Raw genomic sequence first — 25885 nt, forward strand, 5'->3', positions numbered from 1 at the left:
GTCCCACTTTAGGGGGCTAATACCCAACCTAAATCCTCTTTTACACATAGCCTGTTCTGCCAAGACTCCACTCTGAGTATGACCACAGGCTAATCATCACAGGGAGTCTCCTCTTGACTGTAGGTTGTAAGACTGGTGATTTTAAAATATGCCCACAAATCCCCTGATAGTTCTCTCCTCTTCAAGAAGTGGAAGTCTCCTCCTCTTAAGTGTGGACTACACTTAATGACTCACTTCTACCAAATATACTAAAGCAGATGAGATTATGTGCAACTTCTAAGACTAGGTCATAAATGGCACTGGGGCTTATCCCTGGCTACTGTTAAATCATTCACTCTGAGGAAAATCATAACGACACTCAAGCAGCCAGCTAAGGAGAGACCTGTGTGGCAAGGAACTGAGGCCGACAGCCACAGGAATAAGCTCAGAAAGAATAACGTCCAACACTCCTCAAGTCCTCAGATGACTGCAGCCCCAGTCAACATGTTGTAACCTCATGAGCCAAAATCACCCAATTAATCAGCTCCCAATTCCTGATCCACCAATACATGAAATACGCAATGTTTGCCATGTAAACACCTAAATTTTAGGGTGGTTTGTTATACACAGCAATAGATAAACACAACGACTTAACATCTTTAAACAATGACTACCTGCTTGAAATCAGCCCAGTGTACACAAATAAATAGGGATGATATTACAATGAAGAAACAAGTATGAAGACAGACATGTAAAATGAAAATGGTAAATGTAGCAATAACACACACAAAAAGGAAAGCACCTTAAAATTCCTTGAAGTCTACTACTAGTGTTGAAATTGACAGGAGAAAATAAGTGTTGCTGTGAGATTCTGAGCAAAATAGAGCTTTCTCTTTAAGTTTCGGATTTGGAAAGGTTTAACTGTCAAGCTCACTACTCAGAACAGTGGAGGTGGAGAAGTGTTAATAATAAAGTAACGTGGCCAGGCGCCATGGCTCACACCTGTAATCCCAGCACTCTGGGAGGCTGAGGCGGGTGGATCACTTGAGGTCAGGAGTTCAAGACCACCCTGGTCAACGTGGTGAAACCCTGTCTCTATGAAAAATACAAAAGTTAGCCGAGCATGGTGGTGTGTGCCTGTAGTCCCAGCTACTCGGGAGGCTGAGGCAGGACAACTGCTTGAACCCAGGAGGTGGAGGTTGCAGTGAGCCGAGATGGCACCACTGCACTCCAGCCTGGGTGACAGAGTGAGACTCCATCTCGAAATAAATAAATAAATACATACATACATACAAATAATTTTTTAAAAGTTTATGTGTGACTTCATGAAGTGTATCAAAGTCAATCATAAAACAATATAACAATCATTTAAACCAACAATCAAAAGCCTCTGACTGGAATGTATCTTTTTCATTATTTGGTTTTGATATATTAATACTAGATCCTGGGGAAGCAACAATGAGAGATAAAGAAGCATTCCTGGCCCTCAAGAAGCTTACAGTCTACTGGGTAATACAGACACTGAACGAGCAATTACAAGTACAATACAGAAGGAGCTTATGTTTGGGAAGTTAACCTCTTAATGGAGGGATGAGACTTAGAATCTTTTTTACTGTTATCCTATATATTATTAAGAAGGCATGGAAAGCTTAGGAAACAATTACATTAAAGCAACATTTGAGACATGGTAAAGCTGAGGGGGAAAACCACAGCTTTTGATTTGATAAAGATAACCTATATTCTAGTCCAAGACTTTAGGTACTCTCAGAAAGTAACTAAAACTTTATTTTTACTTATCCCTTTGTTTAGATACTTAAACCTGAAATTAAGCCAAAAAGCATAATATGAGACCCCAGAAAACTCACATCCCACTCAACCAACCCAGAGTATTTACAATTTAAATGGGGAAAAAGATTTCAATAGTACTAACAGCTCAGGGAACATGTTAATCAGAAAACTGGGCTAAATACAATGTATTTCAGAAGGTGTTTAAAATTATTTGTATGATTTAACCTCGCCGAAACAAGCTTGCTAGTTTAAAGACGCCTTTATACCAATGCTTCACATCATCAGTGAAAACTATTTATCAAGAGGGAGCAATATGGGGTACAGAAGCATGAACCAAAATCTCACACTAAATCTTTTAACATTAATGGAATTTCAGAGTGAGTAAATATGACTAGAAATTACAGCAATGGCCAGGCACAGTGGGTCTACACCTGTAATCCCAGCACTTTGGGAGGCTAAGGGAGGCAGATCACCTGAGGTCAGGACTTCAAGACCAGCCTGGCCAACATGACAAAACCATGTCTCTACTAAAAATATGAAACTTAGCCAGGCGTGGTTGCGTGGGCCTGTAGTCCCAGCTACTTGGGAAGCTGAGGCAGGAGAATCACCTGAACCCAGGAGGCAGAGGCTGCAGTGAGCCAAGATGGCACCAATGCACTCCAGGCTGGGCGACAGAGACTCCTCTCAAAAAATCAATCAATCAATCAATCACACCGTTGGCACAAAGGACTGCTTTGTTTTAAAACTGCACGTGTTTTGTCTCTAAGGACCTTAATCGACACCCTCAATAACAGCATTCTTATAAATGATAGCCAACTGTAGGTCCTTGCTGTGGTTTCTCTTCTGTGTAAGTGTGTACATCTTTCTCAGTATCATAGTGAACCTTACAGTAAACTGCCTCTCCAGCATTGCTCACATTATTCTGTTCATAGTGAATTCAGCAAGCTAAAAGAATCATGGAATGATTGCTACAGAGATGGTCCAGTGTTTGAAGAAGATTTGTGAATGTTTCTTCTAAATATATGATGTCGGCTCCAAGTATCAGGTCAAAATCTCTACGAGAAAAACTCCCCAAATTCTTTCCCCAAGTCAACTCCTTAACAAAAGCTCTGGGTTGGATACAAGGAGGTAAACTGCCTTGACCATTCGATTTACAAAATTCTAATGCTACTTTTCGATCTGTGATAGTCACATGAGCACCCAGCAGGGCAGCCACTGCCTATCAGCCCTATGCCAGCACCCAGTTTCACTGCGAGGCAGCCCAAGAGCACCACAGCTCCCATCTCCAGATATGTGGAGAAAACCATGGCCACATCCCAAACCACCGTGGCAATTCCCAGTTGTCTCTGGGACTGTCCTGCTGGATCTGTGTCATATGGTTCACAAAGGTGGCAAGAGGCTTGTGGAATTTCTGCAACCCCAATCCCACGGTCTCCTCATAGGGCACCAGGGCCAATCTGCCTGTACCCAGCCCTCTGATCAGACCTGTGCTTAGACAGGATGTTAAAGGTTTGAGATAATCCTGCTTTTTGACACATCCAGAAACATGCAGTCATGGCAGTTCCATCTCAAGACTAGAAGTGAACGACACTGGTGGATGCCAAGTCTCTCGCGGAGAGACCAGGGCCCCAGTCCTGCAAAGGACTCCGCATCTGTGAATCAAAGGCCTCCCCTATAAGTCCCACAAAATCTGCCCCCACCCAACCCTCCAAAGGACTGACAGATGCTCCCTTCCTTCCCACATGCCCCAGAGCTCCTGCTATCCACAGGGGTTGAGAGTAGGAGATAGGGGAGTCCACAGTGCCCTTCAGAATCCCCAAGACACATAAGGTGTCTGCTGCACCCTGAGAGTGCAGATTCCCGAAGGAGGGCTGACAGCTCGCCCAGCCCAGCCCCAGAGCACAGCCCAAGACACCCAAGGCACCACCATGCCAGTATCACGATAAATGTTAAAATAACATCTGAAATAGGGTAAAGCTGGGGTATCACAATACATGCTATTTTTAAAAATACATTTTTCTTACCTCTTTCTTAGGCTTATTTTCTTTCTTTCTCTTTCGTCTTCTTTTCGGAGGAGATAAATTCTCAGTAGATATTTCATCTTCTGAACTACTGCAAAATCGAGTAACTCGTCGACGACATGATGTTCTTAACGGAGGCTGCAAATTGATGCCCGCATCAGCTGTCCAATCGGAATATCTAGATGAAGAGTCACTAGAAAAGGAGAGTGCTTTCAGTTGAATGGAACCAGAATATAAGCAATGATACCAAGTCAATCATATAAAATTGAGGGAACAGAGAGAGGAGAAAAAGGAAAAGGAAGATACCAGAAAGATTTAACTTGAGCATTCTCCCCTCACTACCAACAAGTACTGAAGTGACTGAAAATCATAACAAAGACAGAGAAAAAGAGAAATCTTCACTAACACTATAAATGAAGGAAGGATATAAACCTGAAAAAAAATTTTAAGTATACTGTAGATAAAATATGATGCAAGACAACTAACAATTACTCCTTCAAGGAAATAAAACACAGACTTATGGAAACAGTAAGAATCATACAAAACCCCAAAAATAGGCCCCACCACTACCCCCATGTTGGAGGAAGCTGACATATAGACCAGGAATTCCAACTGGAATCACAAGCCATCAGTGAATACACTGAGAAGCTAAAGGGAAGCACAGTTACACCAAACTGAAAGTCCTAAGTAGTCAGTTTCTTCCCAAGAGGAGTCTCCCTGTTATGACAGCAATCTAAGAAAGAGACTAGTCCTAGCTATACCTTAACGAAATCAGAGTCAAAGAGGAAACTAGTTATAGAAAACTAGTCCCTGGTCCACTACTAGCTTCACCAAACAGAAATAATAATAAAAATAAAGGTCTCTACTTGGGCCATCCTTGGCCCAACTTCAACCAACCACACACCTTTTCATCTCTATCAAATACACACATGAACACATTACAAAAAGGTATTTATTAGAAAAAGAGTGTGTTTATAAAAATTATAAGAGGATCTGTTTTGGATAAAATTCAAGAAAAGTTGAATTAGAAGACAATGAATGAAGACACGGAAGGTACAACAGTGATTGCCCGGGACATGAGGAAGGGTAAAGTGAAGAATCGTTCTTTAAATGGTATAGAATTTCTGTTTTGCAAGATAAACAAGGTTCTGGAGACTGGGTGCACAACTATGTCAATGTACGTAACAGTACTGAACTGCATGCTTTAAATGGTTATGATATTTCTGTTATGTGTATTTTACCACAATTAAATTTGTTTAAAAAAAGATAATATATTATGTTCTTTAAAAAAAAAAAAAAATCATTCTAGCTCCTTGTCATAATGAAGTAAAACAAGACAAGAAAGGAAGCAGAGAGTATGTGATAATGGTTTGGACCAATACAGCACCAATAAAAAAAAAGAAAGATGATCTGAGTGATATTCAGGAAGGAGAATTTTCTAGCCATGTTATGGATAGGTGGACAAGAGAGATTAACGTCCAGTTTTCTGGGTTGAGCGCTTGTTGAGATGAATGAAAGTGACACGCACCAAGATAAGAACCAGAAGCTGACATTTTGGCCCCATGAAATTTGGATCTCGAAACTAACAAAAATTCAACACATGCAATAATAATGAATATACTTGTGGTTTTACCACACATACTTTAGATACTAGTCTTTTTAGGTACAGCCAAGATTAAATTTATATTTTCAGTATGCATGTTCAACAGCACTGGGTCAACTGCCTAAAGTCAACAAAAAACTCCTGAAATACTTCTACAGGAACAGCTGTTAATCTAGTTTTTGTCTCCTTTTAAGTGTATTAAAAACTGTTCCACAGTTGCAAATTCTTGCCTCTTAAATAAAATTCAAGTATGATTCCATCCAAGGCTATGATTAAAATGCTTAAAAGATCACAACAATTAAAAACAGATACCTTGAACTTTCGCTGTAACTTTCACTTTTTCTATCACTTCTCCATTCATCCTCTTCCGAAGAACCAGAACCTTCACTTTGATCACAGGAAGTCTCCTAATTTGTGAAGGGGGAAAAAAATCTTGATCCCTGAAGTTAAATAACACATGTCCAGAAAAAAGCTGTACACAATCCTCCCCAATAAGATTAAATCATCTAAGAAAAATGACCAGTAATCAGTAAAAATATAATTAGATAAACTTAAAAAGCAAACTTCTTCACTACATCCCTTCCTTATCAAAGCATAAGACAAAAAGAGAACATCCATAAGATTTAACACTACCACCATTAGCAAAAAAAGTGATACAATAGGCCATTCTGAGTAAATTTAATAAAAAGTCAATGTAAATGTTTTCCATTTTGGACTTTAGCTATTCTGATAGGTGTATCTGATTGTTTTAGTTTTCAATTTACTATGACATATTTTGGTAGTTTTTCATATGGTTATTTGTCATCTGTCTATCTTCTTTGGTGAGGTGTCTGTTATATCTTCTGCCCATTTTTAAATTAGGCTGCCTTCTTATTGCTTGGTTTTAAGAGTTCTTTGTATATTGTGAATATAAGTCTTTTATCAGATATAAGTTTTACGAATATTTTCTCCTGGTTTGTGGCTTATCTTTTCATTCTTTTAATAGTATCTTTCCCAGAACAGTAGGTTTTCATTTCAGTGTAATCCAAATATTTTATCTTTTTTCTTTCACGATTGTGCTTTTGATACTGTATCTAAAAATGTTAATGCCACACTCATGGACACACAGAGATTTTGCCCTTTGTTATCTTCTAGAAGTTTTATGGGTTTTTTTGTTTTACATTTACATTAAGCTTATGATCCATTTTGAGTTAATTTTTGTGAAAGAACTGGTGTCTAAGATTCGTTTATTTTGTATGTGAATGTCCAGTTATTCTACCACTGGCTGAAAATAATAAATTTATCCACCAAGTTCTCTTTGCTCCTTCACCAAAGATCATTTGAATATATTTGTGTCAGTCTGTTTCTGGGCTCTTTATGTTGTTCCATTGATCTATTGTTTCACCAGCATCACTGTCTTGAAAATTGCAGATTTACAGTAAGTCTTAATGCCAAGTAGAGTGTCAGTCTTTCAGTTTTATTCTTCTTCAGTGTTGTGCTGGCTATACTGCATCTTCTTCCTCTCTATATAAACTTGAAAAATTAGTTTCTCAGTAAAATTAATTTGCTGGGATTTTGTTTGGGATTGTGTTGAATCTACAAGTGATGCTGGCAAGAATTTTTTAACAAGGGTGTGGATCAGCAGGAACTCTCACTCATTAAGGAATGCAAAATGGTACAACCACTTTGGAAGACAGTTTGGCAGTTTCTTATAAAAATAAACATAATAAGATCCAGCAATCACACTTGATGTTTACCCAAATGAGGTGAAAAATTATGTTCGCACAAAAACCTACATCCAGGTATTTATACCAACTTTATAATGCCAAAACTTGGAAGCAACCAACACATCCTTCAGTAGGTAAACTGATAAGCTATGATATGTCCAGACAATGAAATATTATTCTGTGCTAAAAACAACAACAACTACTATCAAACCATGAGAAGGCATGTAGTAAATGTAAATGCATATTAATAAATGAAAGAAGCCAATCTGCAAAGGTTACTAGCTATATGATTCCAATTACATGGCATTTTACAAAGATAAAACTTGGAGACAAAAAATCAGTGATTGCCAGGGGCTGCTGGGAAGAGAAAGATGAACAGGTAGAGCACAGAGGATTTTTAGAGCAATAAAATCATTCTGTATGATATTATAATGGTGGATACATGTCATTATAAATTTGTCCAAACCTACAGAACGTACAACTCCAGAAGGGAACCCTAACAAACTGTGGAGCCTTGGTGTGATAATGTGTCAGTCTAGACTCACTGACTGCAAATGTTCCACTCTGCTGCAGGATGTTCAAAGTAGGGGAGACTGAGCATGTGACCAACAGTAAAAAGATAAACGGTTGACAGGAGTTCAGGGGTATGGGTGGGGGAATGAGTAAGTGTAGCACAGAGCATTTTCAGGGCAGTGAAACTATTCGGTATAATACTATTATGATAGATACATAACACTGTGCATTTGTCAAAACCCACATAACTGTACAACACAAAGGGTGATTCCTCCACCCCATGTAAACTACAGAATTTAGTTATAATGTAATAATATTCATTTCAACAGCTAGAGCTTGAACTAACTCAAAAGGTTAATAGGAGAAACTTTACAGGACAGATAGAGTACATAGGAACTTATTGTGCTCTTAAAAATAAAGTTGCTGTGGGTTTTTTTTAAGTCAGTGAAGAGAAAACAGGGAAACAAGACTGCCTGATTCCTACAATCCTAACAGCTGAAGTCTTCTTTAAGTTCTGGTCATGGATTCTAGGCAGGTATTTTTAAATTGAGACATCAACTTTTCTTGTAGCATTACCATTTATATTAGGTGTATCTATAACGGATAATGAAAATGCCATTAAGAATCAAAAACTGACCAACCAAATTTCAAGGAAACATCTAACTTTGCTTATTTCATCTGAATAGGCAAAATCAAAGCCAACATATTCTTAAAAACTGTTTCTCAAAATGTGAGTAAATGCTACTCTAGGAATACAGATCCTAAGGCCTACTGCTCTAGAACTACTGAACAAAACTCTGCTTTTTATGCTCAAAGTAGACTTTTTTTTTTAATAACAGTAATATAAAGACCCTTTCTTAAAAGCTACTACCTGAAATTAGGCACCCTGTGAAATGTTTTATCTGTATTATCTCAACTAACTCTCAAAACACTTCTGTAAGCAAAGAAGTTAACATAAAGCTAATAATACTAAAGTTTTGGAAGCTCACAATTTAACTTCTAATTTTATCTAAGCCCTGGTGCCTATTTGTAATTTTATTAAAGAAGGTCCCTAAAATTATATCAGCTTCTAACCTCACAAAACCTAGATCTTTGCCTGTGAGTTTTGTGTTACCTCCCAAGTTCTTACCTGCCCACTACTAGCTCTTTATATACACCAAAACCTAAGGCTAAGAAATGTGAAGTAATGTGTCTAAAGTCACAGGAAAGTAAGTATAAGAATTGGAATTAGAAACTAGGGCTAACTCTACAGCCCATAGTTTTTCTAAACCAAAACTGAATGGAACCAACACATACATACACATTGCCATCTCCACACCTCTGCAAACAACGTAGAATGAATTCATACCACAGGTGGAGAACAGTTTACCACAACACAAAACCAGGATTTATTTTAAAAGGTCAAGTAGATTTAATATTCTACATTATTTATCTTTGTCTTAGTGCAGTAGTACTCCTTTATCCACAGGAGATACATTCCAACTGCCCCCCAACTCTGCAAACCCCGCAGATAGATGAAATGGTGGACAGTACCCTAACTCTGTATATACTGTTTTTACCTGCACATGCATACCTATGATAAAGTTTAATTTATAAATCAGACACAGTATGGGAACAATGATAAAGCAGAACAAATAACAATACACTGCAAAAAAATTATGTGAATGTAGTTGCTTTCTCTCCCTGTCCAAATACCTTATTCTCAAAGTATCTTATTGTACAGTACTCACCGTTTTTCTTGTGATGTCAATCTGATAACTGACTGACAAGTAGGTAACACATAGATATGCTGGACAAAGGGATGATTCCTGTCCTGGGCGGGCCAGAGCAGGACAGTTTAAGATTTCATCATGCTACACAAAATGGTGTATAATTTAAAACTTACAAAATGTTTAATTCTGGAATGCAGCATTTAATATTTTCAGAACACAGCTGACCACAGGTAACTGAAACCTTGGAAAGTGAAACCAGGAATAGGGGGGACTACTGTATTTTTAAAGATCTGCATTAATTGAAATTATACCAAATAGATATAAATAGAAAAATCATAATATTACTAATAATTTTAAAAGAAAATACCAGACAGTCATTCCTCATTTTTTTAAAAACAGCACTCAAAATAGGTAATAATGGAAACAATGGAAAACTGAAAAAAAAAAAAAGGCATTAGCTGAAATCTCCCTATCTTATATATATGTATCTCATATACATATATACATGATAAAGACCTAAAATAAAGCATCTTAATGTGAAAATGGTAGAAACAATAATATCATCAACAACAGTAAGATGGTCCACTATATCCACCATTATTCACCATCGTAAGTACTAAACACACAATACAATTAGACAAGAGAAATCAGTGAGAGGTATAAAAATTAGAAGAGTACTAGTAAAACTATATATTTTTGTAAATGAGAATATACTTTGAAAACCTCAGAGAAATCAATGATAGAATTAACTCAAATATTCAGTAAGGCAGGATACATAAAAAATTAAACGTATTGAAATCAATGGCTTTCACACACACAGATTATAATTATTTAGAGGATACAATGACAGAGAAAAACCTCACTAACTGACAAGATGGAAGAAAACATCTTCAATATATATGAAAGAACTAACATATCTAACACATAAAGAACTCAAAAACTGAGGGGGAAAGGGAGAGAACAAAGGCACAAGAGAAATGGCTAAAAGACATATATAGACTATTCGTAAAGATTTTCTTAACTCTATAAACATATGAAAAGTTGTTCAACTTCATGCATAATCAGAGAAACGCAAAATAAAACTACACTGAAATAAGCCAAAGACAAAAGGACAAATATTGTATAATTTCATTTATATGAATAATCTAGAAATATAAAATGCTATTCCAGTGAACACACAAATGATAAGAAAGCAAAATAGCCATATGGCTAATATGGAGAAAGTTTTGGTGGTCTGGATAGAGGGTCAAACCAGCAATAACATTCCCTTAAGCCAAAGCTTAACCCAGAGCAAGGTCCTAACTCTCTTTAATTCTATGAAAGCTGAGAGGTGACAAAGCTGCAGAAGAAAAGATGGAAACTTGCAGAGGCTGGTTCATGAGGTTTAAGGAAAGAAGAAGGCATGCCCATAACATAAAAGTGTAAGTGTAAGGTGAAGCAGCAAGTGCTTTAACGGAGAACCTGCAGCAAGTGATCCAGAAGATCTAGCTAAGAGAATAAAATGAAGATAGCTATAATAACAGATTTTAAATGCAAATGAAATAAATAGCCTTCTGTTGGAAGAGGACGACATCTAAGACTTTCACAGCTAGAGGGAAGTTAATGCCTGGCTTCAAAGCTTCTAGGACAGGCTCACTCTCGTTAGGACTAATGCAGCTGGTAACTTTTAACTGAAGTCAGTGTTCATTTACCTTTTCAAAAATCCTAGGCCCCTTAAGAATTATGTTAAATCCGCTCTGCCCGTGTGTAAGAAATGGAACAACAAAGCCTAGGTGGCAGCAAATCTATTTACAGCATCATTTACAGCACGGTTTACTGGATACTGTAAGCCCACTGTTGAGACCTACTGAGCAGAAAAAAAAAAAAAAAGACTCCTTTCTAAATATTACTGCTCGTGGATAATATACCTAGCCACCCAAGAGCTCTGATGGGGATGCCAACGGAGACTAATGTTGTTTTCATGCCTGCTAACACATCCATTCTGCAGCCCAGGGATCAAGGAGTAAATCCAACAATCAAGACTGTAATTTTACCATAGAGAAACCAGCAAACACCACCACCTTAGGAAGTGATCAAAGCACGTATCACACAAATCATGTGCTTTCTGATGTGATGCACTGAGAATAGTGTATTTTCTGTAGTAATACTGACAAAACTGCATGACCCTAATCATCAAAATTACTAGTCATAAATCATCAAAAAATATCAACATTAAAACAAAAATTGAGGAACTTGACTAGATTCAGGTTACTAAACAGACACAACAAAATGTAACACATAATCTAGGATTTTCTTTTGCTACGAAAATTATCAGGACCACTGACTGGTAAAATTTGAGTAAGATCTGCAAATCTGATAATAACATTATATTGCTTGTTGCCTCATTTTTTGTTTTGTTTTTTTGACACAGTGTCTCACTCTGTCACCCAGGCTTGAGTACAGTGGTGCAACCAAGGCTCATTGCAGCCTCGACCTCCTAGGCTCAAGTGATTATCCTGCCTCAGACTCCAGAGAAGCTGGGGCTACAGGTGGGTCACCACCCCCAGTTAATTATTTTTTTCTCATTTTTTTTGTGGAGGAGGGGTTGCCCTATATTGCCCACGCTGGTCTCGAACTCCTGGGCTCAAGCAATCCTCCCACCTTGGTCTCCCCAAGTGCTGAGAATTACAGGCATGAGGCACTGCACCCAGCCTGATTTTGATAATTATATCACTTGTTTTTGAAAATACACAAGGAAATAGGTAGATATCAAGAGGCATACGTACAACTCACTCTCAAAAGGATTAAAATATATTCATACAAACAGGAGAGTGCTAACATTCAGGTTAGTAAACACAAAGGAATTTTTTATTATTCTCAGAACTTTTATGTCTGAAATTACATCAAAATTAAAAATTTACACCAGGCAGATAGGAGGCACTCAATAAATGTTTTTTTTTTAAGTTTAATTTTCCCAAATCCTCAAGTGAACTGATGCTTCGGGAAGGCAGGGTTTCTGCTCTGAGATCATGCTGCTAATTTCTTTTTTTTTTTTTTTTGAGACAGAGTCTTGCTCTGTTGCCCAGGCTGGAGTGCAGTGGTGTGATCTCAGCTCACTGCAAGCTCCGCCTCCTGGGTTCACGCCATTCTCCTGCCTCAGCCTCCCCAATAGCTGGGACTACAGGCGCCCACCACCATATCCGGCTAATTTTTTGTATTTTTAGTAGAGACGGGGTTTCACCATGTTAGCCAGGATGGTCTCAATCTCCTGACCTCGTAAATCCACCCGCCTCGGCCACCCAAAGTGCTGGGATTATAGGTATGAGCCACCACACCCAGCCTAAATCCAAATTCTTTTACTTTGGCACTTTGCTTAGCTTTTCTATGCTAAGCATAATGTTAGCTATGATTATGATTAAAACCATGCTGCTAACTTTTTATATAAATGTGGGAAAGTTACTGAACCTCCATACCTGTACCTCAGTTTCCTCATTTTTAAAAGAGATTATAAGAGTGCCTTAATTCCTACTTGTTGGAATGATGAAATTAGATAACGCATAAAACATTTACAATAGTGCCTCCGAGGCATAATAAAATGCATTAATGTTTAGCCCTTTTATAGCACTTTTTACATATTGATTCTAGGATTTTGTATATCCTTGATAATAATTCATGTATTTCCATGTCAATAATGATAACGCCACTACATACCACCCTAGACTTTCTAGAATGACCTTACATGTAACAGTTTTCCCAAAGGAAACCATCCCATGTCTATTATGTTAGGCAAATTCAAGGTACTTGAGGGGGAGAGGTTGGAACAGAGCTGCATGGTAAAACAGTTATTTCCAGACTAGGATACTATACCTTCCTCCCAAAGGCAAAGTCTATATATAATCCTTTATTCCAAACCATGATATAACCTGACTATCCAATTGCTTACGTCATACAATGGAAGTTACATATAGAACCTTTGGAAGAAATACGTATGCAGAAAAAGAAAAAAGAAAAAGGTCAACCAATATAAAAATGACAGATAATAAAATAACTGTTTCCTACTCATATTTATATCCTGAGGTACAGAGCAAGACCCCATCTCAAAAAAAAAAAAAAATGTAAAAACATTCTCATTACATAATATAATAGTTTAGCCAGGCAGGGTGGCTGGTGCCTGTTAATCCCAGCTACTCCAGAGGCTGAAGGAGGAGGATAGCTTGAGTCCAGGAGTTTGAGGCTACAGTGAGCCATGATTGCACCATGTACTACAGCCTAGGCAACAGAGCAAGATCCTGTCTCAAAAAAATAAAAATAGTTTAAACAGATGGTTTTAATCATAATCATAGCTAACATTATTGTGTAATGGGTACTATTTTAAACACTTGACATTATTGATTAATTCTCACCACACCTCTGAGGTACATATTGCTGCACCTCTGAGGTACATATCACATAGGCAGGGGCACAGAAAAGCAAAGCAAAGTGCCAAAGTAAAAGAATTCGGATTTAGGCTGGGCGCGGTGGCTCATGCCTGTAATTCCAGCACTTTGGGAGGCCGCGGCAGGTGGATCATGAGGTCAGGAGATCGAGACCATTCTGGCTAACATGGTGAAACCCCATCTCTACTTAAAAAAAAAATACCAAAAAAAAAAAAAATTAGCCGGGCGTGGTGGCAGGCACCTGCAGTCCCAGCTATTTGGGAGGCTCAGGCAGGAGAATCGCTTGAACCTGGGAGGCAGAGCTTGCAGTGAGCCGAGATCACACCACTGCACTTCAGCCTTGGCGACAGAGCAAGACTCTGTCTAAAAAAAAAAAAAAAAAAAAAAAAAAATTTAGATTTAAACTCAAACCCCATGCTTAACTATTAACCTACTGCATCATAAGACAATTAAATGAACTTTTCAGTCATACATAACACTTTATTCCTTACAACATTACTCAATCAGGAAATTTTAACACTGTAATATTAAATACTCTGTTTTTTTTTTTTTTTTTGAGACAAGAGTCTCACTCTGTCATTCAGGCTGGAGTGCAGTGGCGCGATCTCGGCTCACTGCAACATCCACCTCCCGGGTTCAAGCGATTCTCCTGCCTCAGCCTCCCAAGTAGCTGGGATCACATGCTACTTGGGACCACCACATCCGACTAAATTTTGTATTTTTAGTAGAGACAGGGTTTCACCAGGTTAGCCAGGCTGGTCTTGAACTCCTGACCTCAGGAGTGATCTGCCCACCTTGGCCTCCCAAAGTGCTGGGATTACAGGCAGGAGCCACCGCACCCAGCCTATTAAATATTCTTTACCAAAAAAAATTGGTTTCTTCCTCAAACAAATCAAAATGAAGACCAACAGCTTACATGATTATTAAAAATCAATCAAAGGTATTAAAGAAAGACTTAGACACAACAGCAAAAGAACAAGCCAGTAAGGAAAAAATAAAATGAATGTCATCGATATTTAAAACTTTCATCCTTCAAAAGACACCACCAAAGAAGTGAAAAGACAACCCACAGAATGGAATAAAATTTCTACAAGTCATATATCTACAAGTCATAAAGGACTGTATCCAGAATACATAAAGAATTCTTACAGCAATAAAAAGACCCCCCCCAAAAAAAGTGAAAAATAAGCAAAAGATATGAATAAGCATCAAACATGTTCAACATTACTGGTCATTAGGGAAATGCAAACTGAAACCAAGAGATACTACACTTCACGCCATTAAGATAACACAAATAAAATGGAATAATAACAATCATTGGTGAGGATGTAGATAAACTGGAACTCTCATATTTCTGATGGGAATATAAAATGGTAGAGCCAATCTGAAGGAGTCTGGCAGGTCCTCAAAAAGTTAAAACGTAAGACTTGCCATATGACTCAGCATACCATCTCCCAGCATGACCCAAAAGAAATGAAAATGCATGTCTAAACAAAAACCTGTCATGAATGTTGATAAGCAGCACTATTCATAACAGCCAAAAAGTGGAAACAATACAAATGTCCATCAACTGATAAATGGATAAACAAAATGTGGTACATCCAATGAGAGAATTACTAGGCAATAAAAAATAAAAAAAAGAATGAAGTATTGATACATGCTACACAAATGCTCAACCTACTAATCATTAGAGAAAACATTATGCAATGTCAAAGAAGCCAGTCACAAAATCGTATTTTAAGAGCCCATCCGGCCAAGCGTGGTGGCTCACGTCTGTAATCTCAGCACTCTGGGAGGCCAAGGCGAGCAGATCATGAGGTCAAGAGATCCAGACCATCCTAGCCAACATGTTGAAAACCCCTTCTCTACTAAAAATACAAAAATTAGCTGGGCCACCACTCACCTGTAGTCCCAGCTACTCGGGAAGCTGAGGCAGAAGAATCGCTTGAACCCGGGAGGTGGAGGTTGCAGTGAGCCGAGATCATGCCACTGCACTCCAGCCTGGCGAGAGAGCGAGACTTCGTCTCCAAAAAAAAAAGAAAAAAAAAGTCCCATTCATATAAAATGTCCACAACAGGCAAATGCAGAAAAAGAAAATGTATCAGTGATTGTGAGGGGCTGGGGGAGAGGGAGGGACTGGCAAGTGACTGCAAATGGGAATAGGATTTCTTTTAGGGATGATGAAATGTTTTAAAAATTTAACAGGGGTCGTGACGATGGCCCAACTCTGTCAATATTCTACAGGTTATATACCGCTTATCCAGAACGCTTGGGAATAGAATTGTTTCAGATTTTGTATTTTTTCAGATTTTGGAAAATTTGCATTTGCACTTACAGGTTGAACATGCCAAATGCAAAAATCCAAAATCTGAAATGCACACTAGAACATCAAGTTTATATAAAGTTTCAGATTTTGGTGCATTTCGAATTTCTGAGTTGGGATGCTCAACATGTAAAACCACTGGATTGCACAAGTGTACGGTGTGTGTGACTATCTTAGCCATTAAAAGTTTTTGTTAACATTCAAAATGTGAAATTTCATATTAATCTCTGCAGAATGCTATATTTTCATATAAATTTGGGGTATATTCATTCAAAGTAAAGAACTAAGACAAATTCATTTAAGATTATAACATTTTAAAGTTTTCCACTTACATGTCTTACGGAGCTTGAAGACTCATTTCCAGAAGATAACTCGTGCCAGCTACGATTTCTTCTACCATAATTTGGGTATTTACGCCTACATGTCCTTTGTCTAGACTGTGATGCCAAAACCACTGAATCCGACTGAAACACAGAAAAACATGCGAATGAAAATCAACACCTAAATAAGGACAATATCAACAAAATGGGAATTCTATCAAGTTTCCAAAAGGATTTAAAGCAAAAAGAAAAAAACGAAAAGCTTAAAAAGAAGGTAGTATTTCTGCCGTACAGTTTTAACTCAAGCTTAGTAATTTTACTTTTAAGGTCCTTAGAAAACATGAGAAAATGCACATTAGATGGGCATTTTCCAAACTATGCTATAAGTTAACTGGTTTACCAAGAATAAGGGAAAATAACAATAATCTGAAAGGGTGTCACCTTAAAAGTATACATCTCAGAAATGAAAAATATATATTCATACATTATGATGCAGTAAGCAACTTCTCAAGGAACGTCTCACTATCTATATACATAGGTGTGAAGAAAAAATGCTCAGCATTCTAATCATTAGAGAAATGTAAATCAAAACCACAATGAGATACCATCTCACACTAGTCAGAATGGCTATTATTTAAAAGTCAAGGCCAGACGTGGGGGCTCACACCTGTAATCCCAGCACTTTGAGAGGACAAGGCAGGCAGATCGCTTGAGCCCAGAAGTTCGAGACCTACCCAGGCAACGTGGAGAAACCCCTGCCCCTAAAAAACAACAACAAAAACAAAAAACAAAAAATTAACTGGGCATGGTGGTACACACCTATAGTCCCAGCTACTAGGGAGGCTGAGGTGGGAGGATCACTCAAGCCCAGGAGGTTGAGGCTGCAGTGAGTGAGCCATGATTGCACCACTACACTCCAGCCTGGGCAAGAGTGAGACCCTACCTCCCCGCAAAAAAAAAAAAAAAAAAAAAAAAAAAAACTGGGGGGTGGAGAGCATCAAAAAATAGCAGACGCTGATGAAGTTGCAGAGAAAAGAGAATGATTATACACTGCTAGTGAGACTGTAACTTAATTCAACCACTGTGGAAAGCAGTTTAATGATCTCTCTCAAAGAACTCAGAATTACCATTCAACCAAATAATCCCATTACTGGGTATATACCCAAAGGAATACAACTCATTCTACCATAATGACATATACACATCTATGTTCACTAAAGCACTATTCACAATAGCATAGGACATGGAATCAGCCTAAATGACCTAAATGTTTTAAATATATTTTTATGAAAACAGAATAATCATTCAAAATCAGCCAAATAAAATAACTATACTGGTTTTAGTTTTTTTAAAAGGCATGCCATTCCCCAACCACCAAAGGCAGATGAGACTACCCAATGAGAGCACATATCCCTTAAATTTATGCACAAATAAGTTTTCACATGAGTGGGCATCTGTCTAATGAGCATTGGTCAGTTTTAGAATTTCAACATTATTACTGGTTGATCTTAAAATGAACTGAATTTGTCAGTACTGATTTTGGCAAAAATTCCTATTAATGAATTTCATGAGTGATAATAGGTTAACACGTAGGTGGGCCAAACTTTCACTAAGAAAAACTAGAAAATCTGGTAAAACATATTTTTTAACAAATCTGTTTAAAGGCACTATATGCCTTAAAAGGTTATGAAGAATCACAGAACCAAGATCAAAAAAAGAAGACATATGTGTGTGTGTATATATACATATTTTTTAACCCTAGAATTTCATTCTAGAAGAGGAAGCTGGAAGGTTTAGCAAGTAAGCAAAAAACACAGACTAACTCATGAGTTAGGTTAATAAATTTGCAATTCATAGCCTCCTATATGTAGGGAAATCCCCCAGGCTTTGGCTGTTAGCCCAAAGGGCTACAGGCTAGATCTGTAGGTAAACTACAGACACAACAATAATCCCAAGGAACTAAAGCCCATTCTTGTTCGGTTAAGGCAATATAGGCTTGAGAGTGGCCCTAGAAGGCTGCCAGAAGCCAATGTAAATCTTCTCTGGGGACAAAGCCATCCTGTGCTTCAAATCTTTTCTAACATTTAACAATCAAAAAAGAAACAAAAACATGATGATAAAAAAGAAAATCAATAGGCAATAGAAAATGGTCCACAGAGAAGCAAGACATTGGAAAAAATGAAATTACCAGACCTCTGTTTTTAAAATAGCTATGGCTGATTTCCAAGTAATTAAAACAATGAGAATTTTAGTAGAAAACTGAGAGCCCTAAAAAAAAAGAACCAAACGAAAATTCAGAATCAAATAATTTAGTAACTAAGAACTCAATACCATTGTTAGGCACTAGGCATTTTTTCTCAAGTTTTCAAACTACTCCTTTCCAACAGCTGTATAACCTTAAGTCTACTATTTTAAATCCCAAACAGAAAACCTTAAGCAAGAAACACTCCACTTCAGATGAAAGTTACTGAGTTTTATAAATCAAAAAGAAAACTCTAAATTTCAATTTAATTTCTAATTTGCTAAGAAAACAGAATTAGGTTACCTTATGTGAGAGCTGAAGTGTCTTTCTTTTTCTTCCTATTATATAAAGATTTCTTTCCTCTTCACCTTTCTCTAATCGGAAGTCTTCCAGCTTCCTACAAATTTAAATACCCAGTTATATTAACTACTGAACTGATGGATAACTAAAGGATATAAAGAACAAAAACCAGTTTGATTCTATAAATCATAAGCTTATATACTTTAAAAATACACAAAATCTCTAAAGTTAAAACAAAACTTGTTAAAAATTTATATTAATATAAATAAAATCTCAGAGGCCGTTAGAAGGACCTATTTTTCATATTTGAGGCAAAAATACTCATTCATTTGTTTTCTGACTGGTCCTACTAGGACCAATTCAAACAGTATCTCCCATAATAGCTTTTCAAAACGTCTTCATGATTTTCTAAGATTGCAATTTCTTTCTCTAAAGAAAAAATAAGCACAGAGTCTGCCTTCTCCACATTTATTCAAGCTATGCTTGATAATTTATAGAAAACAAGAATTACAATGTTACTGGTTTTTCTAATCACCTATATTTCACTCACATGATACAACAAAAAGATTATGTTATTGTGACCAATTTCAAAGCAAAGGACCTGCCACCAAGAAGAAGGTACTAAAAATCATTTTTCTTCTCTGGAAAAGACTGATTGTCCCTTTTCTCCAACTGGAACATTATTAAAAGCACGTGGCTTTTATGTTTTTGTTTACTTTAACAACTCAAAGGAAAAAGGTTTAATACTGAAATCTTGGCCATGCTCCAAGATATAACTAGACACTCGACAGAGTGTAAGAGTGAATGCTGTAAGGACAAAAACTGATTTTTAAGAAAATTGCATTTTTCTCTAAGTACGCCTGACAGCCCACACTCACACAGCCCACAGCACACACTAAAGCCCACAGACCGGCCTAAAAGAATCTTTATATGGCCAAACACAGTGGCCCACGCCTGTAATCCTGGCACTTTGGGAGGCCGAGGCGCGTGGATCACCTGAGGTCAGGAGTTCACGACCAGCCTGGCCAACATGGTGAAACCCCGTCTCTACCAAAAATACAAAAAATTAGCTGGGCATGCCAGCTACTCTGGAGGCTGAGGCAGGAGAATCGCTTGAACCCGGGAGATGGAGGTTGCAGTGAGCCAGGATTGCGCCATTACACTCCAGCCCAGGCAACAAAAGCAGAACTCCATCTCAAAAAAAAAAAAAAACCTACGTGCCTGAATCCCAGGCACAAAAAGAATTACTTTTACTGGTAAGCAACATTATATGCTCATAGCTCTGCACAGCTGTCTTTTACCTTTATGCTTGTATATCTATTACCTAAATTTTTCACAACAGACACAAACTTTTATAGTCAGAAATCAAATTTTTAAATACTCTTGATCCTTATCAAATGATATCCTAACATACAGTTATGCAAAATTCACCCTTGTTTCCACTATTGGAACTGTTGCCATGGGCAATGATCACCACATCTCAATCAAGTATCGCCTTTATAAAATCTCACGTGAGCTTTATTTTAGAAGAAAATGCTAGAAAAAGCTATGTTCTTTTTTATGAAAATTATATTATGGCAGAGAGCTAGCTGCCATTCTCCTTTTCTTCCTTAGAAACACAATCCCAATTTTTATCCAGGCTCTTTGCTGCTTTAAATAGACACTGTGTTACCTACTGTCCTCCTTAGCTTAGTATGGTCGAGTGACAACATTCTGGTCAATGAGTTATAAGCAGAAATGCCACGTGGGTACTTAAAGCAAGTTTCCTTGACTAGAAACGTCCTTTCTGACATATGAACATCTTTCTTCTTTTGTTCTAAATCTCAACCTACATCACAAATACAGATAGGTAACGGCTATAGCTTCAGCAGCTATCTTGGACTATGCGGTGACCTTAAGACTAGAAGCCAACGCTGCATGCAGTGGTTCATGCCTGTAATCCCAGAACTTTGGGAGGCCAAGGCAGGTGTATTACCTTAAGTCAGGAGTTTGAGACCAGCCTGGCCAACATGGTGAAACCCCATCTCTACTGAAAATACAAAATTAGCCGGGTGTGGTGACCCATGACTGTAGTCCCAGCTACTCTGGAGGCTGAGGCAAGAGAATCGCTTGCGCCCAGGAGGCAGAGGTTGCAGTGAGCCGAGATCATGCCATTGCACTCCAGCCTAGGTGACAAAAGCGAAACTCTGTCTCAAAAAAAAAAAAAAAAAAAGACTAGAAGCCAAGCTCCATGATAGAGATAAGAAATACAGGAGTCTCAGTTTCTGATTAACTGTGGAACCACTATTCCAGCCTTAGATTATTTCTAGTCTTCCTTCAGATAAGAAAATAAATGCTTGTGTGTTTAAGAAACTAACTTTTCAAATCTTTCTCTCGACACCTGTTTGCTTCCCTTGGTTTTGATAAAAAAGCATCCCAAAATGACAGTTTTGGTCCTGATGACCATAAGACTTAGATGCCAATTTAAAACTTTATTATAGCATACTATATACACATTGATTTTCTGTATTTCTCATCACAGTTCCACATTTTGCTTTTCACTGTTTTCTAGTCCTTCCCAAATTCACAGAACAATATATAAGTACTATCTAATACCACTCCAGCATTCACTGAAACTCTTCTGGTTAAACATATAAAAACACAAATATAAATTTACAAAATTATCTTCAAGCTATTAAGTTATTATGAGACACAAATATGAGAAAATACTGAAACATTTTAGATATCATTGAAAAAAGTATCTGCTGCTTCCATTTCAATAACTCAAATCAGTACATTACAACTCAGCACCAAACTACTGTCCATATTATAATTACAAAATATCATTTCTACACTTGATCTTAGCCAAAAGGCCTAGAAGCAATATAAAATATCATTTCTTAGGCTGGACGTGGTGGCTCACACCTGTAATCCCAGCATTTTAGGAGGCCAAGGCAGGCGGATCACCTGAGGTTGGAAGTGCGAGACCAGCCTGACCAACATGGAGAAACCCCATCTCTACTAAAAATACAAAATTAGCCAGGCATGGTGGCGCATGCCTGTAGTCCCAGCTACTTGGGAGGCTGAGGCAGGAGAATCACCTGAACCCAGAGGCAGAGGTTGTGGTGAACCAAGATCATGCCATTGCACTCCAGCCTGGACAACGAAAGCAACTCTGTCTCAAAGAAAATAGGGCTGCTTAAAAGACTAATTTCAGATATAGGTCAAAAAATTTACAAGATGAACTATAATACCTTCCCCTGTCTCATAGTAAGGATGCTATGGAAAACTACTAGTCATTTTGAAAGGATAGGGAGCCTTGAAAAGAGGCTCCTCATAGCTAGAAAACAGATGATTTAAACATCAATAAAGAATACCAGAAGTAAGTTAAACCCCAGCTATTTGATTTATACATTAAAACACACACACACATACAAACTGGTCGTTGCTGAATAATGAAAAGGAATAAATCTTTATTTTAAAGCGAAATAAGCATCTACTCTGCCTTTCCTATACAAACTTTGCTACTGGATAATTAAGTATACTTGAGTAGATTTCTTTTTTAGAAGTGTCCAAGATAATAAATGAAGAAGTTTTCATAGAGTTAAAAATCATGATTTTATAACAGCTAATAAATTAATGATCTACACATTAAGCATTGATAGCTGCTAACATCACAAAAAGAGGCTATTTATGTGTACCTTCTAATAGAATTATCATTTATGAAGCAGTCTTGTAAAAAACTGAAAACATTTATGACACCTGAAACAACTGGAACACAGCCTGGATATTTGGTTATACTGAGAAACCAAGGTATGGTTTTTATAAGGTATGGTAACGGCATTATTTTATACATTTTTAAATTTCTTACCTTTTAGAAATACACACTAATATGCTTACGGACAAAAATAATATTACATCTAGGATTTCTTTCAAAATAATACTGAAAGGACAAAAGTGGGTTTGTGTGTGTGTATGGATAAAACAGGACAAAGCAGGGCACGGCGGCTCACACCTATAATCCCAGCACTTTGGGAGACTGAGGCAGGCGGATCGCCTGAGGTCAGGAGTTCGAGATCAGCCTGGTCAACATAGTGAAACACTGTCTCTACTAAAAATATAAAACATTAACTGGGCGTGGTGGTGGGAGCCTGTAATCCCAGCTACTCGGGAGGCTGAGGCAGGGAATCACATGATCCCGGGAAGCGGAAGTTGCAGTGAGCCAAGATCACGCCACTGCACTCCAGCCTGGGCAACAAGAGCGAAACTCAGTCTCAAAAAAAAAAAGAAAAGAAACGAGACTGGCTCTGAAAACCTTTAACATAGTAAAAACATTAGAGAATAATTTTGACATTTTCCTACCACAATTTAATAGTAAGATTCCCACTCATTACTAAAATATTTATACAATTATTTACACAATTAAGGGAATACAAAATGTGTAAATAACCATATGAATATATTTTCACAGACAGAAACATTATAAATAGATATCCTAAAACAAACCTAAATATGCCTAGTGGTACCTCTGGTACAACCACTCTTCGTTTCCAAGCCTGCAGGTCACGTTCTGTAGCAATCTGACTGCGTGGAGCATTTTGATGCATCTGACGAACACCTTCAACTTGTCCACTACGACGCAGACCAATATTTGGAGGAGACTGAATGTCTAAGCTCAGTCTTCTAAAACCTAGGAAAAAATGATCAGGAACTGGTTCCAATACACTTTTAAACTAATATACATTTAGCATGTAACAAGCACACGTTCACCTAAGATGCCCACCAAAAATAAAGAACTAAGAGAAGTATCTACTGAAAACACTTTGTGAGAAAAATCTTTTTTAAATTAATTTTCTGTACAGACAAGGTCTCACTATGTTGCCCGGGCTAGTCTCAAACTCCTGGCCTCAAGCAATCCTCCCACCATGGCTTCCCAAAGTGCTGGGATAATAGGCATGAGTCACCGCACTCAGCCTGACAAAACCTTAACATGACTAAGATCAAAATGTAGAATACTGAACAAACATTAACTATTAAACCTAAATTTCAATTTTTACTAGACTTTCAGAAATTATAAAATGTACATTTTACATTATATATGCATTCCTAAAAACTGTGCCGTCTTCAAAATTGCACACTAAAAAAATGTCTTTTTGAACTGAAGACAGGTATCTGAAATCAAGGTGGTCTTATAACAGTAATCATGATACTCATGATTCTCAAGAGATAATCTGAGCCACCAAGGCAAGTAGCTGTCAAGATGGTTATTAAAAAGTCAAACAAATAAAATGTTGTGGGTTAATGCCAGCCGTGCTTAAAATAGAGCTGGGCAAGTGGGTGATGAGGCAATGAAGACAACAGTGAAGCTCTGAGCCTGAGGGGCTGCTGTTAAGGTGGGTATAGGAGGCTGAGCAACGTCCCATGAGCTGGAAGCCACAGAGACCAGCCTCTGAGGAGGAAGTCCCAGACAAAGTGCTTATTTTCTTACAATACCAGGTGAAGGGGCTTCTGCTACTAACACAACAGAAAACCTGAGGGTTATATTGATTCTTGTGGGAAGCTATAGAGCTGTACTCCAGCCATGCCAGCTCTTCTTGCCTAGGGAAAAATCCACAAGTGAATGCAACTTCTGCACTCTTCTATGTACCACACTGTATTTACCAATCACACATGTACCAATGTGCATCAGAGAACACACTATGCTTCACCAACTTCAAATGGCATTAAATGCCCCACTAGTAAACCAAGCATTTATATTAAAATACTATACATTGAAGAAACATTTTTGAATTGAGAAATATAAATTCCAAATTTAACTGCCCAAGTCATAGCGTTATTCTCCAACAATTTGAAAACATGCATAAAGCTATTTATCACATCACTTATAACAGCAAAGTACAAGAAACAACCTAAATGCCCATAAAGAGATTACAAAGATTAGTTACTCCACACAGAGGAGGAGTACGAACCTGTAATAAAAAAAAAGGATGAAGAATTCTGAATTCTGTGAACTGATATGGATTTCTAGAATATATTGTTCAGGCAATACAGTAGGCACAGAAGAATGCATTTATGTATCTTGTGCCTCTTGCCATGACAGACTGGGGACATAGTATCAACTATTCAGTATTCCTGTCTAAATGTTTAACCTGAATCCAATTATGAGGAAATAATCAGACAAATCCAAATTGAGAGCAATCTTGTGAAAACAACGGGCCCGAATCTTTCCAAAGTACCAGTGCTCTGAGGAAACTTTTCAGGATTAAAAGACATAGGTTGGGCGCGGTGGCTCAAGCCTGTAATCCCAGCACTTTGGGAGGCCGAGACGGGCGGATCACGAGGTCAGGAGATCGAGACCATCCTGGCTAACACGGTGAAACCCCGTCTCTACTAAAAAATACAAAAAACTAGCCAGGCGAGGTGGCGGGCGCCTGTAGTCCCAGCTACTCGGGAGGCCGAGGCAGGAGAATGGCGTAAACCCGGGAGGTGGAACTTGCAGTGAGCTGAGATCCGGCCACTGCACTCCAGGCTGGGCGACACAGAGAGACTCTGTCTCAAAAAAATAAAATAAAATAAAATAAAATAAAATACATAATCCTAAAATGTAATGAGCAGGGCTTCATTAAATTCTAAATTTTTCTAAAAACAGGCATGAGGAAGGACAAGTTATTGAGACAACTGGGAAGTGTAAGTAAGGACTCAAAATTAGATAGCAGTGCTATATCAACAATTATATTCAGCTTATTGAATGTGATCGCTGTATTATGGTTATGTAAGAGAGTATCTCTAGTTCTTAGATGATACAAGATGAAGCATTAAGGTATAAAGTGTCACAAGTCTTACTCTCAAACGCTTCAGAAAAACATAGAGGAATGTGTGTGTGCACACATACACACAAAAAAAGCTAAGGCAAGTATAGTAATATAAGGAATCTAGGTAAAAAATATATGGGTGTTCATAGTATCCTTCTTCCAACCTTTCTTT

General features: G+C 37.8%; 1 protein-coding gene and 1 pseudogene across 1 annotated transcript in view; both read right to left on the reverse strand.

Moving 5' to 3' along the window:
• BRWD1 (bromodomain and WD repeat domain containing 1) overlaps positions 1-25885 on the reverse strand; it is a 119322-nt gene that overhangs the window by 49869 nt on the left and 43568 nt on the right. Inside the window, exons 15-19 of the mRNA XM_011984167.1 lie at positions 23408-23591; positions 18926-19019; positions 16393-16524; positions 5704-5798; positions 3792-3981 (exon numbers count right to left, since the gene is read on the reverse strand). Coding sequence (XP_011839557.1) covers positions 3792-3981; positions 5704-5798; positions 16393-16524; positions 18926-19019; positions 23408-23591 — 695 coding nt within the window. The remainder of the gene's footprint in view (positions 1-3791; positions 3982-5703; positions 5799-16392; positions 16525-18925; positions 19020-23407; positions 23592-25885) is intronic.
• On the reverse strand, positions 2567-3594 carry LOC105542588 (annotated as a pseudogene).

The sequence above is a fragment of the Mandrillus leucophaeus genome, unplaced genomic scaffold (genome assembly GCF_000951045.1).
Source record: "Mandrillus leucophaeus isolate KB7577 unplaced genomic scaffold, Mleu.le_1.0 Scaffold262, whole genome shotgun sequence".
NCBI lineage: Eukaryota > Metazoa > Chordata > Mammalia > Primates > Cercopithecidae > Mandrillus > Mandrillus leucophaeus.